General features: G+C 40.9%; 1 protein-coding gene across 4 annotated transcripts in view; it reads right to left on the bottom strand.

The window, feature by feature from the left end:
* The window catches only part of dennd4c (DENN/MADD domain containing 4C), a 40,266-nt gene extending 20,393 nt beyond the window's left edge, over positions 1 to 19,873 (bottom strand). For 3 of the 4 annotated variants that reach the window (XM_016675225.1, XM_007559912.2, XM_007559914.2), the window contains exons 1-2: positions 19,596 to 19,873; positions 3,358 to 3,668 (exon numbers count right to left, since the gene is read on the bottom strand). In XM_016675225.1, the coding sequence (XP_016530711.1) occupies positions 3,358 to 3,656 (299 nt within the window). In that variant the 5' untranslated portion in view covers positions 3,657 to 3,668; positions 19,596 to 19,873. The other variant, XM_016675227.1, reaches the window with a different exon arrangement.
* Between the last annotated feature and the right edge of the window lie 576 nt (positions 19,874 to 20,449).

The raw sequence follows: 20,449 nt of genomic DNA, 5'->3' as shown, positions 1-20,449 counted from the left end.
AGAAAGACGCTTGTGAGCAAGAGGAACAAGCAGCAAACGGCGTTGACCACCACACCACCGACCAACGGGCATTGGGGTTTTTATGAAGAGCAGAGGCATTTATGTGCCAATTAATGTAGCTTTTTGTTTCCTGACTCTGTGATTTAAGACATTTTTCCACTGACTCGTTCAAGCGGGACGATTAATAGATCCTCCCATCCTGCTCATAACAGAACAAAAACTTTAAACACCTCCAGCCCAAATATTGTGCTTTAATCCATCTTACATGCAGTCAGGAAGGCAATCAGAGCCCCACTGTGTTGGATATTTTACATGCCTGGCGGGCTTCTATAGCGGCATGCTTCACGTCTTCTCTTTCCATCTGGACAATACCGAGTGGGAGGCCAAAAGATCCTACAGCATCCCCTCTTACACCGAGACTAAAACACACTTTTTTTTTTTTTGTCATCGTAAGCCGGCGTGAAAGCCAGCCTTGGCAGATATAAAGGTCCTGAAACGCCCCATTCATCCTGAAAAGAGTGCAGGACGAACCTAAAGAGGCCAGGAAGGAACAGTTGCCAACAAATTCTCATTTAGGCAACAAAAATGTGCTTCTAATGGGCACGGCAGAACGGGATGCTCCAGAGCCCCGGGGCTGGGAACGCTTCCCTCAAAGCAGAGGTAGCAGACGGAGGAATGAATGATTCACCGTCTGCAAAATTTAATTAAACTCTTTCAAGGAAGAACGAGACGGTTTGACAATTGTCAGCTATAAAGACTATAAAAAGTAAATCAAAGCAATGAAAAGAGTATTAGTTTTTGTCTGTATGCAGCTTCCTCCCCCTGAGAACTCAAATTTTCTTTCCATCTTTCTCTGCCCAACATTTTCTCTTTGAGGTACAAAACCTTACAGTTTGAGTAAATTATGTCTGGTGCCACTGAGAGGGCCACAAATTACGCTGTAGTTTGTTGTTCTTTTAAATTCCAAATGTTCAGGGGGGAAAAAAAATGTTATTGTTTCCAAAAGGATGTGCAAACTATCGCTACTGCAGTTTCAGAGACCAGGCAAACTCATTCCTCGGCTAATTCAACTGAGAGAAATGAGATTAAAAGAAAACATTGAGATCAGGCCAACACAACAAAAATGTCACTTTTAAATTGCGGTTATAATTCAAAACAAATGAGTGACACTGATCTTTTTAGCTGTCAAGTGTCTGTCATAACATTTGACATGAGCATGAAGGACAGCTTTCAGTTGCAAAAAAAAATAAAATAAAAATAAAGATGTGATTTTAAATGACAAGCAAACCAATGATTCTGTTGCAACACTTATATTTTCTAACATACGTAGAGTAAAATCCAACCCCATAAAACTAACACACTTTTGCAAATCCTACTCAAAGTTCAAGAGCAACAATGTGTAACTCACAGTGGTGAACACGTTTACCCTGATCTGCTAATAGCAGAGCTAATTTTTCATTTAGCACTTCAGTATTTTTGCTAACTTTGAAAAGATTTAGCGCACTTAGCTTCTCCTAAATTAAGCGCTTCAGCATTAGCTTCCACTGAATACCTTGTTGGTGTACAGACTGTGTTAGTGGAAAGTAATGTTTGTGATTAGTGCTCAAATAATGTTCAGTTAGCGGTGCCCACCACTGGTGATTCACGATGCTTACAAACTGAAAGTGGCTTAAAACACATAAATAATCAATCAGTGACATTTCTTTTTCTTCAATGAAGGAGGCCTAGTTAAAATTAAAAATTTTTTAAACAAGCTTGAATTCAGTTAATTCACATTCCTTGGGGGAGTCGACATTGTTTTATTTTATATCCCAAAAGCGCTAAATCCTGCAAAGCACACCAACATTTCCAGATAATCCCTAAACTATGGCTTTGATGAGAGTGGCCACCACTGAACACAAGTATCTACACAATCTTTAATATTTTGGTTAGACTGTTTTATTAATGAACTCAGATATAAGCACAGTGATATTCCACACGAGTTGAACAGGGGTTAAAATGTTATGTTTGCAACCAAAACTGCTGCTTTGTCCTGCAGTGTTATTTAAAAATAACAAAATAGCTATGCAGTTGCTTAATTTGGGAAGTTACTGGAAAGCAAAGACAGACAAAAAAAAAAAAAAAAACTGTTGGCACCCTCCTGGTTTCCCTGGAAAAGGCAGGGAACCCACAGTGTGGTAACCACAGAGTGGCAAACTACTCTACTTCCTGAAACAGCTTTCTACTATAAAACAATAATCACCTTTATCAAATCAGTCACAGGTTAATTCTCCCCACTGAAAACGTGAAGTATGTGCATGTGCTTCAATTTATTTGCCACCCCAACTCCACACGGCAAATAAGACCGAGTAAATTCTGAAAGCACAGCTGGTCTTTACTGATTGATGCGGTATTTATGATTGAAAAGGAAGATTACATTTTTTCTCCTTTGTAGGAGGAAATCTATATTTACTCAGGTGATGAGGTTGAACATAAAGTCCCCTAAAAAAGGGGGCAAATGAACAGAGAGAGGTGTGGCTGCAAAAGAAAAGGCTTTGATGAAATCGGAAGGAAATATTAACCGAACCACAACACTTTCTTTCACCTGCAGCTGAAAAAACTGCTCTTCTGAATGTGATCTGTGATTCATTGCCAAACTTGCCCCACAATATGAAACTCATGACTCACTTTGATTTTCTTTATAAAGAGAATAAAGCAAAATAAGATATTTCAAACTGATAAGCAACTCCAAACACTCTTGTGTGAACAGATGATGAACCATCCCCAAAGTTTAGCGTTTATTTGTAAAAAGACATTTAGGACTTCTGCATCGTTCCCCTTGTCGAAGTGTTCGAACCCCTGGAGTTTTGTTATGTTACAACAACAAAACTGCATGTATTTTGGGGTGTTTTTTATGGGACGGCCTCACACAAAGTAGCACGAAATTATGCTACTTTATGTGGATGCAGGGTGGATACTTTGTAAAAACCACACTTCAAGTGTTTTGGGATTTGTTTACACGTCAATTTGCGGGTCCTTTGTTCTTTGGAGTCAGTTGGACGGATGGAGAGACTCTGCAAAGCTTAATTTTTCCAAATCTTGCTGCATATTTTCAGATGGATTTTGGTTTGGGCCATTCTGATACAAATACACGTTGATCTCCAACGGCAGTCCATGCTTCTGTCCCAGTGATTTTTCTCCATGCTGCGTTTCCTTTCCAGGAACAAAGAGTCAAATCTCAATAAACCAAATTGAAATATGTGGTTGTAACATGAGAATGTGAAAACATTTTTTAAAGTTAGCGAGGTATGAATTCCTTACGATTGCCACTGCACATATATGAACTTTCTAGAAGCTTCCAACACATTCCTGACTCACCCTATGTCAATGAGCGGCGGTTTCCCCCGGCCCCTTTTGTAGCACAGGAAGAGCTCTGGACTCTTGAGGCTGCCGTGGTTGAGGTTGGCCGGCTGGCCGCTGTAGGTGTTCTCGATGCAGGTGAAGCCCTCCGGGACGGTTTCACCGGCGGACCTGTTGATGACAGCCAGGTCGGTGATGGGCGCCTTCGGCCCGCTGGACTTGGTTTCCGACAGGTCCTGCTCCAGGGGCGTGGACTTGTCGGTCAGGCCCGCCACCACAAAGTAGTCGGTCACACGGTGACCCTTGTCCTCGATCATGGCTGGGCGTACCTGAGGATTGAGAATCGGAAAATTAACTAGGTGGAGGTGGAGGTGGGATTAACGCAGCAGTGTTTTTGCCTTTCTAATGAGATGAAACCTCGTCTGCCACAATCTCAGGAAATATTTGAATATGTATTTTACATCCTAATCTGGGTAAAGCTGCTAACCCTAACCCTCTTTAATCAAGAACCACACAACATGTGAAACTTAAAAAGCAACGTTCTCGAACCTCAGACAGACGCAAACACACAAGGATAAATATTGTGGCTGAGGCAATCAAAGGATCCCTTAAAACTCTCGCACCACAACAAAGTAAACAAACCAGAGCAACAAAAGCAGTGGCGAAGACACTGGATCTCCACAAACACTCTTGTCACTGTATATCACAGAGCCGCTCCAAACGCCAGGAGAGTTAAAGCTCTGGTGGCAGCAGAGAGTCAAGGAAGAGTCATCGAACTGGGAAGAATGCTAAGAAACTTCACCTAGACTTTAAATCAAAGGACGTAAAGCAGCTAAAATACGTTATTCAACGTGGACGGAACGACTGGAAACGGCAAAAATATGCTTGTTCTCAAACTGGAGCATTCCTCAAGCCCATCGCAGTGAGTATTTTGACTCACTGCGAGGAATGAGGAACTTCTTTAATTAAGAAGTTCCTCGTTCTTAATTAAAACCGAAGAGCAATGAGACGACGCTTCCCCAGCAGTCATGACTCACGGATCAGTTACACTGTTTCCGCCTGAAAAGCAGCACTTTTCAACCAGTTACTTAAATGTGAGAGTACATATTTCTATAGCACAAAGAGAAATATGACATTTATAAATATCCAGAGATGGCATCCAGTTATAACTATATACACTGGTCGCAGTGTTGAAAGAGACGCCAGTCAATTTTGAAGCACTTCAACCAAACATGCTTGAACTAACTCATCCTAACAGGTGAGGATCGGGACAACTTAACGTAGCGTTTTAACAGAGTTAAATTCGTCTGGAGTTATTCCAAATTGAAAACTGACTAAATCCGATCCAATCGAGGTCTAGTATTGAAGGAAACCATTCAAAATAAGGACAGATTTGTGGCTTCAGCTGAAAAAGCAGCAGGTGATGGTAATCATTGCCACCAATTACCTGATGATAAACAGGTTTGATGGCCTGGAGAACAGCTACCCGATTTATAGTAGTTAGACACACAATATAGGCTAATTTACCTTGCATATATTAACATCCATGTATAATTGTATTTGTCTGTGTTGATATGAAAACAAGTTTAAACAATAAAATCAGTTGTATTTTCAAAAAAGATGATAAAATAGTGGCTCATTTTAAAAGAGCCCCGCTATTATTTTCTCTTTATTAAAATTAAACACTTTCCCGTCCAATCGTTGCATACATTTAAAACTGCTGACCGCTCATTTGTAGCGGTTTCTAATTTCTAACAGTTTCTACATCTCCTTTTGTAAGTGTTACTGGTAATCCTTCATATTGATGAGACTCATTACAGGCATAAATGTGCATTTCTGCACGCTAAATGTGAATTTCCTCACTCTTGATGCATCATGCACGGAGGACTCAGTGAAGATGAATGTGCAAATTAAACCTGATAATATCAGTCAGTGCTACAGAATGGCAATGAAGCCGTTTCTTGTTGCAATAAGAATCCAAATGTGATCAGATAGGAAATGCAACATGCTAAAAAAATGTAATTGCATGCCAACACGAGTATGACACAGAGCAGCACAGGGAAACTCACAACTGGGAAATTTGGTGATACCAGTTAGCCTAACATTGAGTTTACCTTAACATAAATGATTATGCACAGTGGAAAGTGTCTTTGCACGACGTCAAAAGCTAACATCTCTGCTCTTGGGTGTTCAACCAATCAGCTCAGAGAAAACTAAACGGCGCTACCGGATTGGCTGCTTTGCAAATGCCAGCCAATAAATGCCGTGCTAGGTTATACTTTAGCTTCCCAAGCTGGATTTTTCTTTAAAATATTTTATATATACTTTGTGTGAAATAAGTAAATATGCAAATATGTGCTGGTCAACAATAGTAATGTCAGATACTGACGTCGGTCCAAACTTTGATAGCAGTTCATTCCTGATAATAACAGTTCAGTGTATACTGAACGTCCATAATGACTTTTGCCCAAAGTCTTTGGCCTTAAGTCACAAAAATAGTAGCAGTTTACGTTTACTGCCAAATTAGCCACAGTGACAACCAAGATAGTGTCAAAAAGATAGAAACTAATCAGTTAAATTTCTTTAATTCCAAGAGCTGCCTCTCTCCCCGTTTTTAGATCATTTGCAACGGAATCGTTTTGAAACCATGATAAAAAGAGGATGACCTATGAAAAAACAACGCACCGACTTAAAAAAACAACAACAAAAAAAAACAATTACAACTGTACTTTAAGTCGGAATAGAGAAGCAGGAGAAACTAGCGAAAGCCGGCGAGAGAAAAAAAAAAGAAAGTCAAAACAATTCTACAGAAATAAGGCTACCAAAAAGCCAGCACTTCATTCTCAAAGAGCTTTCAAAACCACCACAGGAAGTTCACTTTTTCCAGCAGTGAGTCAGCTGTGGCAGACGGACAAAAAATAGAAAACCATTTGGACAGCCACTGCAAGCTCAACATCACAGGCGTCTGGATGCGCAATCAGAAAACGGTGACATTTGGAAAGGTGACGAAGCTGAAGAAAAAAATAAATAAATAAGCAACACAGAAGTCATGAGTAATTGCTAATGTTGTCTCTAAGCTGGAGACGGGAATGCAGAGGAGGCTCCACTGGCTGATGCTGTGTTTTACTAACTGTGTGTACAATTACTTAAATTTATGCTCCTTTCCTTCCATCTAGACTTGGCCGGCCGCGTGTACGTACTCGTCAAACGGATTAAATTGAAGTTGGCTTAATTTTCCTCCCAACAATTACAGTCGTTAGCCAGAAATAAGCACCTGTTTCTTTCTAAGTCAAAGAAACTCTTAAGAGTGCAATAGACGTCTAACGGAGTCATAAAAAGTAAACAAAACAAAACTAAATAGCACTGTTGAAAGTGCAATGGCTCACCAGATTCCTTTCACACAAATCTGATCAAGTTGAATGGAAATCCATTGCTTAGCAGGCATCCTGTCATCCTCTCCTTCTAATTGACTCCAGATGTTCTTTTCCACGACACAATAAAGAACCCTCTCAGCGACATGCCTCCCACTAATTCTGACTGGCTCCGGCTTTCATTTTGAGCGTGAAGCACAACTGCAGCTTCGGAGCAAAGACTTGCTGTTCTGAAGAGCAGCATCATATCTGCATCATATCCATGGTAACGGCTCACTGGTCAAACCCCTATTCAAAAGGAAGCTGCTTGTTAGACCCGCTGTTTTCTCTGAAAAACAAAACAAAACAAAAAAACACAGTCCTGTTTAACATCCTTTGACTAAAGCTGGATAATTAATGTACTAACTGATGATTTAGGCAGCGAGTGCCTGGTCTTCTTTTGTATGTGGGTGCATGAAAAAAGTCATGCAGTCAAAACAGGAATGGACAGCTAAGTCAGTTGTTATTTGTTGCTTGCAGTCCAGATATGAAGATCTGCTGACTCTGATGTTCCCATCTGATTCTGAGCTACGACTGGCACTGAAAACGGTTTTTCAAAGCGTCAAATAGTCATTCCCGTTTACAGATTTAACTTCCGACCAAAAAATAAAATTATTAATGGAACAATTTTCAGCTCAACTCACCCCAATCGGAAATTCAAAGGGGTTATCTTTCTTAGAAATTGGTCAAATGTACCATAACAAGTCAGACTGAAAACGCCACTGTTTGGTGTTGAAGTTTTTCTTGTTTCCATTGGAAAAGCGGCTCATGCAACCAGCCAGTACCACATCATTCCTGTGCCCCTTTCAGTCATAGCTCCTTAGGACAATAGTACAATAGGTGCAGGTTAGGGTGGAGCTACTGGCACCATGCAACACAGTCCATTGACCAGGTTACAGAAAAAACATCAGCCTGCAACATAGTGCTTCAGTTTTTTCGTCGCTGTAGCCTGACGCCACGTTAGGCGTTTGGGTTTAACATCTCTTTGATCCATCAATCCTACACTCCTCTGTGGCAACAAGGCATAATAACCAACAATTACTTAACTACTGCTGATAATCTTTGCATACCTCAACGACAAGCTGTGCAAAGAAATGTGTTGCACAGCAGAACATATTTCAACTGAAGGGCCACAGAGTGTGAAACCGACCAAGGCTGATGTTTTATTTCAGAAATGAAAGGACAGACATTTCTGAATGCCGGTGTGAACGTCAGTTAATGCTTTACTTGACATCGGGAGCTTTATCATCCCTGCTGTGTGGCCGGGCATTGTGCACAAAGAGCGGCATCTTTCTAGAGCTTTAAGACTTCTAATAATAATAATGTTACACCAAATGAATGCAAGACTTGTTGGGAGTATGCACAACCAACATACTGACAGCACTTTTGTTGAGGAAACAAGGTACAGGTTTTTTTTATATGACTAACCAAAGGTAAGGAAAATATAACTAACATGGTGTTTAATTAACGTCAAGTAGGAAATGTATTCAACATGGAATTGAGGAACGAGACAATCTGTTCATTTCGAGCACCAACATAAATGACATTTCACCTCCGCTGCAACGGTAATGTTAGTATAAATGAAAAAAAAACATCAGGACTGTGACTCATCCAGTTCTCTGAAAGCCTGAACACAGCTGACCACAAAGCATCACAGCAGGGGAACAAAGTACAGTTAGCAGGAGAGAAAAACACACACAGACAGACAGACAGACACACACACACACACACACACACGCACACTTTACTGGGCAACGGACAATTCTGTTAGAGCTTGAAGTCTGAAAACCAGGAAATAAAAAACAAATAAAACAGAACATACTTAACTAGAGGACATTAAGCAAACCGCACAAAGCTCTCTTATGCAGGATTTTAATTATACAACCAGATCCGTTTGATTTATTTGTGCAATTAGGCTCATAAAAGACAAATAATTAAATGTCAACAATTAACAAAACTATTCATAACACACACAGCTGATGTTTTTGCCTCATTTTAGCACCCTCCACAATGATAGACACTTCTGACAGACAAATAAATAGACAGTAAAGAATAAGACTGAATTTTTTTAACAACAAACTATAGGTGTGTCAGTGTAGAGAACAGCCTCATGCCGGCTGTTAAATAGGATGGGTCTGTGATGCTGTGGGCCTGTTTGTTTTCCAAATATCTTGAGAACCTGGCAAAGAATCAGAAACTACTTGAAATGCCAAAATTATATAAATAAAGACAAAAAAAAAAACCATCAGGTTGCCTCCGGCAGAAATATGGGTCATAAATGGGTATTTCAGCAGAATTATGATCAAAAAAATGTTATTGTTTCCTCCTGCTTAACAGATTAAATTAAAAGTTGGATTTTAGGACTAAATATCCAGTCTGAACGAGCTGGACGATGTCTGTGGAAAGAGGAATGTCTGAGGTTCCCCCCCACGTGAAATGACCTCAGATAAGCTGAAGAATGGAAGTTGGGTTTTTCTATGTTTTCAGCGCAAGACTACGCAGGTGCAAAAACTCTAATCAATTAGACATTTCACACATCTAACAGATTTATGTACAGGTTTTGCTGAAAAATGCAGATTTGGTCATGGGAAAATAGGACGTGGTCATGTGGTAATTCCAGTAATTGCCACAAAGGAGCTCTTATTACTGCATTTTTTTTTTGTTTTTGTTTTTAATTAAGACAATTTGAACTTTTTGCTAGAGATGGATCCTCAGCAGGGACATCTCGGACACGGTGAACTAAAAGAATGCATTATTTGTCATTTGATTCGATCCGACAGCATTTTTTTTTAGTCGTAAATGGACTGACCTTATGCAGAGCTTCCTAATTACCACTCAGAGAGCTTTTATGCTAGAGCCACATTCACCCAGCAGCACTCGCATTCACATGAGATGATGGGAGCTGGAATCAAACCCACCCACTTTCTGGTTGCAAGTCTCTCTCCAAAACTTCACAAATTACCACCACAGAAATGAACCGACTCCTGACGGACCTCACACCGTCCACCCAGCTGAAAACCCCTCAAGTCTCAACCAGACCCCCCACCACAACCATAAAATATCTCTCTCTCCCTCTCTGAGGTAGTCCATGATAAATAAACACTGATGCTGCCATAGCAACCGGCCTCCAACAATGCCAGGCTGCTCGGCCCGGAGCAGAGTAGTGTTACCCTACATCAGGAAATCGATCTCAAAGTTTACCCTGAGCGTAGCTGACGTTCCCAGCAGTCTGCTCTCAGACTCCAAGGACATTTAGACACACTTATAGATTGCCGCTGTAGAGGTGTAATAAATAAAATGGTAGACATGGCTTCCTTTAACTATCCACTTTAATGTGCAGGGAACAAATAAACCCACGGAGGTTCCCAGAAATGGAAGGGGAATTGAGACTTAAAAGCTTTAAAAATGGATTGTAAACAGAAGTAAGCACAAACATAAAGAGTCACTTCTAAGCTTTCAAAAAAAAAAAAAAAAAAACGATGAACAAAACTGGGTCAAAGGGTAAAACAACTGAGTCAAGCTAGCACGTTACATTTCCTGGACATAAATGTCTGTGTTGTAACTTGAGCCGCTGCCTCTGAAGGCTGAAAGGTGGTGCTGTGCTCCTCCTTGGCCGTCTGAAAACCTGTTCCTGTGGAGCTGCTGAGTCCTGATGATCGAGTGTCACCCCTTTGTCTGGGCTGCGTTCAGTGTTGCAGGGTCACGATGACAAACCAACACGCTATGCTGCTTTCACTGAAGCCAACGCTCGCCGGTAATCTTCCTCGATATTGAAGTAAATGAATTGCTAATGCTACTGCGTTTGCCACAGCACCACAATGATAAGCTTGATTTATGTGGTTCTCCACGAGGATGTTTTGAGACGGTGATCATTTTATTATCAATTATATGGAAAAACTGGTAATCAAAAATGGATGCATGCATATTTATTTACAGAAATCAGACAAATGTTTCATGTGAAAACATCGTACTTGTCCAGTCAATCTGTTTTCAAAAGTTTGGATCCAAAAGCTCACTGAGGATTTCCATGAGATATTTTTACAGTCGTCAGGCTGTAAATATAGAACCGGAAAACACAGGCTGTAAAGACTGTAAAGGCAGTGTTTATTCTCTTTAAGAAATTATTTTAAGCAATTATTCCCAGATCATTCAAGTTTTCTTTATTGCTTCGCAAGAGCTAGGCGTCATCTCCGTCAGCTGAAGCCAAGAGATGCTATAAAACCCCAGAAAACTTGCTAACTCTGGTGCTTGGGACGCTACGGCAGTCAGCCGTCATGTTCTTGAGTTAAATGTTTAAAGTTAAAAGAAAATTTGAAAATATCACTTGACTGTTATGCTTTATTGGGAGACTAGAAGATTAATACATATGAAGTCTTAAAAAAAGGGAACAATTAAAAAAAAACTAAAATAAATGAACAATGCCAAGTCTGGTGGGGGCACCAGTAAAGCTTGGTGGCCCGCCAGGCTTATAATACACCGTGGGAAACCCTGAAAGCCCCATCAAGAAGTCAACATTTAACTGCTTTGTTGACATCTAAATATCTGAACAAATAATCCAAATACATGTCCAAGATGTGTCTTAAAATTCATTATTCAAATTTGTAGAAAACTCAAATGGCAGAAAAAACCCTCAAAAGAAAAAGCACTTAAGCTCCAGCCTGCTCAGTAAAACAAAAACCCCATTTGGAGGAGGCTCATCTGTGTATCTTAAGATAAAACCAGAGAGGTTGTAATGGGAGGCTTCAACATAAAATGAATGACGACTTCCAGTATAAACAGCTTTTCAGCACAGAAATAAGGAACTGGTACAGTTGTAGGAGTCGTAGGAGTGACCAAACCGTCTGTCCAAGATGTTTTGGAATTGTTCAAGGAACGTGGCGGAGAACGTCATTCAATTTCTACTTCTACCCAGATTCTCTTTCTTTCTTTTTTGTTTTAAATTATTCATTTCCATCAATCCTTAAAAAATATGTAACTGGCAAAATAAATACCCTAGCATACATTGTAAAAAAAAAAAAATGAACAAACTGGTTTGTCCAGTTTGAACTGTCTTGTTGCTGAAATGTGCCGCCCAAATAAACTTGAACTTTACAGTTATGATACAAGAACACATGGTTACAACAACATAGGTTTATATAATTAATTTGGACTAAGGTTTTTTTTTAAGAATTAAGGATAAGATTTTTGTTAAACCATGTAATTTTTTTTTAAACAAAAACAGAAAAATTGTGTGTTTGAAACAATAAGCGGCACAAAACTCAATGACCTTGGTGACGTTCTCCGTAAACTTTCTGAAACTGCTGAGAATCTGAACTAGTGTTAAAATTATGCCTTTTGCATTCGCTGAATTGCTCAGTTTTCTATTCTAGTGTCTTTCTGAACCTCAAGAAACGCAATTTCATTTGTCCATTGGTTATAAGATAAAGAGAGAAATGACCCTGCAAACCCTCAGGGTAGGAAAAGCAATCGGGGAGCCATCTTTAAAATGAGACTCATCCTTACATGCTTACATTTAAAAAACTGCATTTAAAAATATTACTTTTTTTTATGTCATTGTTTGCTTTTATATATCTGGAGTAAGCTCGTGCTGCATCCCCTCACGGTCTGCCCCAGGATGATCTCATCTGTTTCACACAAAAGAGTCTGGAGGCTCGTTCCCCAGGCGTGAAAGAGGCTCCCTCTGTGCACAAGCGAGCGTGCAACGCCGGACAACGGATGACGCTGCGTTGTTTACGTTATTTCTGCACGAGCTCTGCCATGCACATCTGATCACAGCTTTTCCCCTAACACAGCTGCTGAAGATAACAGCGAATAGGAAAATAAAAAGACATTTAAAAAGAAAATTACAGCAGATGCCGTAATTATGCTGCAGACAGGTTGCTCCATCCATAAATATGCAGCCAAAAACTGGTTCCAGGACGAGATGGTGTGTAAACACACGGTCTACTTCAAGTGGCACTTTGTAGCTTTGGTCTTTACAGGATCTGGAGAACAAAGTGGCGCTCCCTGCCACCTGTCAACACAATATGGTGTTGGCAGCGGTGGCCAGACTCAGTGCAAGCTGCCAAGATGGCAAAACCCAGATACCACAGACGAAGCGAAGCTCCACCTTGGTGGAAAAACAGAACAACCAGAAGCTGTAAATGTACCAGAAACGTGAAATAAACTAATAACTAAACATGTTACTAAGGCACAACAGACAGCCTTAGTAAGACAAAAAGAGTTTGCTGTGTCTTAATGCAAACTCTTTTTGCATTAAGACACAGCAAAACTTTATACGGCTCGGGATAAAGTTGAATGATATGCATACATTATCAGTTAAAAACATCAACATTCTGCAGAGCTGAGGGGAAAAAAATGTTTCTGCAAACAGCAGAAAACTTGTAATGCACAGCAGGTCTTTATCTCTGTTTTTTTTTAAACCCTGGCAACTATTTAAACCACATATTTGTATATTTCTTTTTTTTTTGCAATTAGAAGTAGTCAACAAGATATCCGTGTTAAAACATAGATAAGTGGATAATAATGCATGTTAGGAATTTAAATGCCTTACAAAAAAAGTCTTCATACCCCTGCTAAAGAAAAGCTTCCCCACTATGTTTCACTCTGTGTGTGTGTGTGTGTGTGTGTGTGTGTGTGTGTGTGTGTGTGTGTGTATGACGTTTGTGCCAAAAAAAAAAAGGTTGCAGTGTGGTCTCACCTGGCCACAGAACCTTCCGTCCGCCACACATTTGCCGTGTTGTCTTCATGGTTTGTCACTGACTTTGGTTTTCTTTCAGCATTGATCTGAATCTTTCCGCTCTTCCATAAATGCCATTAGTTGTGCGTCACTAATGCCCTGCATAAGATCCTCCTAGAAGGATCTGCAGCTCCTCCAGAGTGGCGCGGCCCATCTTAGCTGCTCTAATTTCAGATGATGGATCGAACAGTGTCCATTAAGACGTCATCAGCCTCGGACATCGTTTTAAGCTGCAGGTTCTGCACCATAAACCCTGACCTGTCTGCTTGGTCTTCACAACGCCGTTTCTTCATTGACGTCCAATAAACCTTTAGCGAACAGCTGGATTCATACAGATAGCCAAGTGACTTTGACTCCAATTGCGCTGGATTTTATTTAGTGGTGTCATAGTAAAGACACACTTTTTGAAAACCATGGATTGTCTTCTCTTCACGTCCCAAATATAATTGCAATTTAAAGAAATGTTGAGCATTTCCAAGTTCGTACAAAAAGTGTCTGTCATTTCTGCGGTACGACAAACATTTAAGAAACTTTGCCAGAACTTTTTGCTCCCGTCTGCCACGAGTTTCCTGGTCCATACTTTAGTCCAACGGTATTTTTATTTAATAATAGCTCCAAAGCTGAGTGCAGGTTCTCAAAAGCCAATCATCGTCGATGCATGGATGAACTGCAGAGGCACGTGTTTCATGACTAGGTGTGGTTTCTGAAGCAGAAAATGACGCACTTGAAGCATTTGATGATTTATATCAACAGTCGACGCCTCCAGGTAGGCCGCACATGACTACACAAGGCCAGAGCCGAGTCCAACTCGCTGGCTGAAGTTTGCTGGTAAATATAACCTTTTGAAGTGGAGCAACAATGCACCAGGAGCTGCAGCGCCGAGCAGAGCAGCTACAGCAGACAGAGAGCATTCTTTCCACTGCGAGCAGGAGAAACCGACAAGCCAACTTCACTTCTTCCAGCTCGGCCAGAAAACAAGCGAAACAACGCTGCAGGGGCCGCGGGAGGAGGGAAACCGCTTAGCTAAAAGCTTGTCTTCTTTCTCTAGATCACAAGATCCACCTCGGTGATGTCTGGCTAGACGCTGTCTGTCTCAAGTTAATATGTATTAGGATGCACTGGACCGTTTCAGGCACGGCAGGAACACAAAACCTCCACGGTGGCATCAAATCTGTAATCTGTTTAATCATTTAAGGGTAACAGAATCAGATGATAAAACCTCCTGAAGGATCCTAGAGTCAAACAGCTCATCCGTACGGGCTGCAAACAGCAGACCTCAGTACTTCACAGACGTGGGGAATGCGAGAAGCACAAAGTAGCAAGACGTTTGTTCATATTTCTGGAAGAGAGATATAAAGATTTGCCGCTTAAAGCAATAATCGAACACACTAGCAATTTTAAGAGCTGTCAAATTCCCCTTTCTTCAAAGTGCTGAATTACTAGAGCATATCACAGAAGCAAATATCAGGGGAGACGTACTCAACTCGAAGTTGATACAGGTGAACATTGTCACTAAACACAATAGTGAGTTTGCAGACTACAAGAATTGAGGTTGAAACCTGTTTGCCAAAACTGTTCCACAATTATTACTATTATTCAACTACTGTAAACATTTCTGCTTCGAAACCGGCATCGGCCACATGCAACAAACACTTATTATACTGAAGAGTCAGAAGCCTGGAGAAAACACAAGCCGGCAGCAGCGGTTAGCGACACCTGCTAACTCTTGATCGTTTCAATAAATCGGCAGAAGAGAGGCGAGAGGTTGCTGAAGGTTTTCTCGCGCCACATGAAGAAGCAAACTTTCATTTCTATTGAGGCAGTGCAGAGAAAAAAAAAAGAAAAAAAAAGAGTAAGTGTGTGGGAGCAGGTGGATGATACTACAGATGGGAGAAATAAAAGTCCTGACCATTTTATGGAAGTGAGCGCAAGGATTTACTGTCTGAGGGGGTGGGGGGCTTTGTGTCACATACTTGGTGTCGAGTTTATCGCCAAAGTATTTTTAAAGGGAGATGTTCCCTAAAAGGTGAAAAAACATGATTGTTTTGCAAATATGATGATTAAATGGTTTTAAATGCCTTGTAATAATAATTCAGTGTTCTGCTGAACCGCAGCACTTTGCTATATTTGTGAAACTTGAGTAACAGTAAATGCGTACATCTTTGGCTATTGTATATATGTCCAATTGTTTAATTCATTCCATAATTACAAACTTTTTGAACTGACAAAAAAATGATTAGAACAAAAAATGTAGAATTCAGAAAAATAAAAAAAGGGGAAAAAGTGCATGGTTTCCATCTTGTTGTTGTTTGTGTTGATGTGTTTCAGGAAGGGGGAAGGGGCTGGTCATGTGCTATTTGTCTGGTCACGTGACTGAAAAAGTGATGCAGCTCAGGACTGTGGGGCGTTCAAGTGGAACAGAGAAGCAATGTCAATGCTGTGGTTGCTTTTTTTTTCTTTTCTCAGTGTCCAAAGGGTAAGGAAATACATATAACATCAGTAAATATCAGATGTTCCCATTTTCAAGTCAGGCCAACAATAATTACAAACCGTTTCTAAGCAACCACCAAGAAATAACTCATCTGATAAACTTGCATAAAAGCAGCAACAAGCTATAACAAACTCACTGCAATATCAGTTAAATATCTGGCTTGATCAGTGAACTCCTTCAGCAGAAACTGGACCAACAACACTGGGTAGTATTTGGTGTTTTGGCAGTGAATGATCAGTGAACTCCTTCAGCAGCACAGTCCCAGTTGCCGGGCTGTGCAACTGATTCTTCAACCCCGAAGAATCTCGATGCTCAACTCATTACCCAACAGTTAACAAGGCATTTACAACTGTGCTTCAAAATCAAAGAGCACAAAATATTACAAAGTCTGAAGCAAATTCAGGAGGTCAGGAATTGTTTGGTTTCAGAGAAAACGACCGATTTGGTGTCCATCACGACCATGGGTCGGCAACACCGTGAACCACGTGGGACATGGTCAGGTTCTCTGTGTTTGGCAACACTGCACGTCAAACTGGTTTCAGCGCTGAATCACTTTTATTTCTTGCGTACACCCATAACATACGGCTTCAGGTTCCCATGCTCGGTTAATAACATCCTGACTCTTAATTGTAGCTTGCAGTTTCAGATTAGAGTCGACGTGGATTTGCAGGATCAGACAACCTGCTTCTGTGGTCAGATGCTTCTTCTTTCCAATCCCAAAAAAACTGAACTGGCTACATTTGACTGTCGTCAGGGGCTGAAGGTGGAAGACGGAGGCAGAGACCTGTCACTGATTTCTATTAACAATGGATCGCAGCGCCTAGTCAGTGGAAAACAAGGCTGTCTGCAATAATACCAGCAGTAAACAGAGGCAGCAGAGGAGGCGATTGGTGACTCTAGAGAAGCTGCAACTGTAAATAAAATGAAAGCCAAAACTGAAAGATAGTCAGACGTCCTGCTTGCAGTTTTCCACAAGATCAGATGAGACCCACGCTGAACTTTCTGGCCTACATGCAAAACCATTAAGTTGTGAGAATACTTCATATATAAAGTAATATAATTCAAGATACCTGGAAAGGCTTGAAGATTCTTCACCCAGTCTGACTGAGTCATCCTAAAAACCATTTAATTATGAACTGGACAATTCTGTGCCTGTGACGTGAGCTGTATATTTTTTTTATATATATATATATATATATTAAATCTACTTGGTTTTGAACAGCTGAATGAAAGAAAAAGAACTGATTAAACTCATCTTTCCACAATGAAAAATAAGTGCTTAGCATTTCAAAACAGTGAAACGCATCGAGATAAATTCGATTACTTGAGAAATGAATCATTCATTGAATCAAATCGGGAGTTTGGTTTTGTTTCTTTTTGTTTTCTTGCAAGGAAGTTAAGGTGCAAGTGGGTGTAATAATGAAACCATTATTGTAGTGAATGGTCTGAAAGTCCCTGTTCAAGCACATGCTTTCTTGGTAAAAACAAACAAACAAACAAACAAAAAATAACATGCAGAGCAGTAAAAGCAACATTTAACTCCCCATTCTGTGGTCTCTTTCTGAGCATAGCTCTTCTTCTCCTTTAAATCTGTAGGAGCTAATTTGGCCTTAAACTCAGTGGTTTGGGAAAGATATACTTTTTAAAACTTATAGGTGTACATTTAGACTTCCGTACCAAAAGATCTGCAGGTGGATGCGAGAATTGCTGTGGATGGTTTATACCATTTGAGGGATAATAATTGAGATCTGACTAAAGCAACTGAAATGTGAGCCAAAATTCAAAGCCAACCACTTGAAACTCGAATTTGCATCTCATTCTTCCGCAATAACTACCTGAGGCGACACTCTCACTCATTAAGATCCATATTTGACTTCTTCCTTGGCAACTACTTCTTCTTCTCCTTGCTCCCGCTGCTCCATTATCCAGCCCACTTCATTTCCTTAGTCACCTGACAGAGGCTTAGGACAAGCGGCGGCAGTGACAAAGTGCAAGTTCAATGTACACAAAGCCACAGCGCAGCCATGACCCACTTTCCACCTGCAGCCTGTGGCAGAGCGACGCAGCACAACCATCCCTACGTCTGTCCACTCCTCTTTTCCATCCCCTGTCGAGCTGAGAAGTTATTGCTGTGTGTGTGTGCGCGCGCGCCCGTGTGTTTCTACGTGGCATTTGCTCTCCGAGTTCAACGTTTCTCACACTCCACGACTATCCTGTCAGGATTCCTGCAGCAACCTCAGGTGCCAAAGCACGACACATTCAGAAAACCAGGAATGCTTATTGCACAATACACCAGGAAGTGGCACACACACACACACACACACATGAATCACCGACGCTACGATGAGGAGGATCGAGAAGGAATCTACCCTTGGGGCTTCCACTCATGCCGGCTGGCATAAACTCAAGAGCCCAGGCACCTTGGTTCTGGGTTTAATAGCAAATGCCCTCATTATTCTCCCACACAGTCACAGTTGAGAACAAAAGCTTCCCAAACTCGCATGATTACATGAACTATATGCATTATCAAAACATATGAGAAGCGGAGACTTGTCAGCATGGACATCATTAACTGTGGAGTTTTAAATTAATTTAAAAAATACTTTACTTATCCCAAAGGGAAATTAAATATTGTCACAACTCATCATGACAGAGTTATCGCGGATGGTGATGCTCAGGTAGCAGTCAGTGTTCCAGCAAACCTGAGGAAGCCTCAGGTTGTTGTGTGACAGATTCATGACTGGCTCAATATCCGAGCAGCAGAGACATTATTAGTAGAAACACGTCCAGCTAATCCACCTCATTTGCTTTTGCCACTCTGTACATTTCTATCTGGGCATATGGTTAGGAAGTCAGAATTATGCCAAGCATATCTTGATGGCAACAAAAAGTGGTTCTTTGCAACAGACTAAGAACCATGTATCCAAATATTACCGGGGTTGACCTTATTGGTATAATTTTAGTAATTGTTTAAGAAAAAAACAACAACAATAAATTCAAGCTTTTATAGGTCAGCGTCAGCATCTATTCGGGCAAGATAACCTTTAGCCAGGAGACCGATAGAGCAGCACAAAGAGTGATAATTACCTGGATTAAAGCTAGTCGCTCACTTCAAAAGGAAGTTAACAGTTCCTCATCATGTGCACAGCTCCCATCATAGTTAAACATCAACACCTCCCTGGCATAAATGATAAGTTACACAAGGTTGTATTAAAATTCAAGCAGGAAGTTCAGAGTGGAATCGCGCCTGAGAGCAGACACCTGCGGAGGTTCAGACAGGCAGATTATCAGGCGTCCAGGAGGGCCCGAGAAGGAGGAGGAGGAGGAGGAGGAAGGGCTCCTGGGTTCCCAACTGTTGCATCCGAACCCATAACTAGGTCAACGCCGATGCAGGAAGCGCACACCGCCGCGGCCAAAACAAAGCCAGTTTCCTCCTGAGCGGAGATACGTGGCTCTGCCCGTCTCTCTTTCCGCGGTGAAAAGTGGAGACGCAACACCGAAGTCAACCGACAAGCACCAACAGTCTCCTTAAAATACTTCCGTCACCATTTATAATCCCTGCAATTTACTCCGTTTAGTCAATAGTTGCGCCATATTGTAAAACGTGAGAACTCACCAGCTGTTTACGCTGCAACAGGAGACTATGTTGACATGTAGGCAACTTGCTGTTTCACCGCTTTATGTATTCCGTTTCGACGAGGACTTTGTGCGCAGAGAGAAGCCGCCGCTGCTTCTTGTACTCCTATCAAAGTTTGCAGGCCACTTCTCCTCACACTTTCATCTGAAGTTGTCGGCGGAGGTAGGCGCCATGTTTTGTGGCTGCGCTGATAGTTTTGTAGGCGATCTTTCTTCCTAAACGCCCCTCTCTCTCTTTCTCTCTCTCTTTCAGCCTGGAACCGCCCAGCGAAGAGGAGCGGCCACAGCCTGTCCCCGCTTTAACTGACACGGGCTACTTGCCAAAACTGTTACTAAGCCGGCGTGCCTACGACTGGGTGCTTCCGGAAGTTCTTTTCAAAATAAAATTCAAACGTTTTCATCGGGAGGGGGATTTCTTCTGAATCACCAAACAAATAGTGTACAATTTATTTTAAACAGTCTTTATTAGTTTATGCGGTAACACTTTATTTGAAGGGGGTTGAATAAGACTGACATGACATTGTCATAAACACCTGTCATGAACATGAATAAGCCTTCATGAATATTTATGACTGTTGTCATAAAGCGTCATTCGGTAAATTATGACACTTTTAATACAAAGTTGACATTATTCAAAATGTCTTTGTTATGACAACTTGACATTAACCAAGAAATCATTACTGACATAAATTTGTTATAAAAGTATTACTGATTGCACTTTAAAAATTAGGCAACTTTATGTTATTAAAGATAAAGTATAAGACGACAAAATTATAGCTGTATAGTTGTAGGCTTACCTCAGCTGATCTTGACTCTTTGTTGTTCAGATTTGTA

The sequence above is a fragment of the Poecilia formosa genome, unplaced genomic scaffold, assembly GCF_000485575.1.
Source record: "Poecilia formosa unplaced genomic scaffold, Poecilia_formosa-5.1.2 Scaffold111, whole genome shotgun sequence".
Lineage (NCBI taxonomy): Eukaryota > Metazoa > Chordata > Actinopteri > Cyprinodontiformes > Poeciliidae > Poecilia > Poecilia formosa.
The sequence above is the reverse complement of the archived record's forward strand: the minus strand, read 5'-3'. Positions and strand labels throughout refer to the sequence as shown.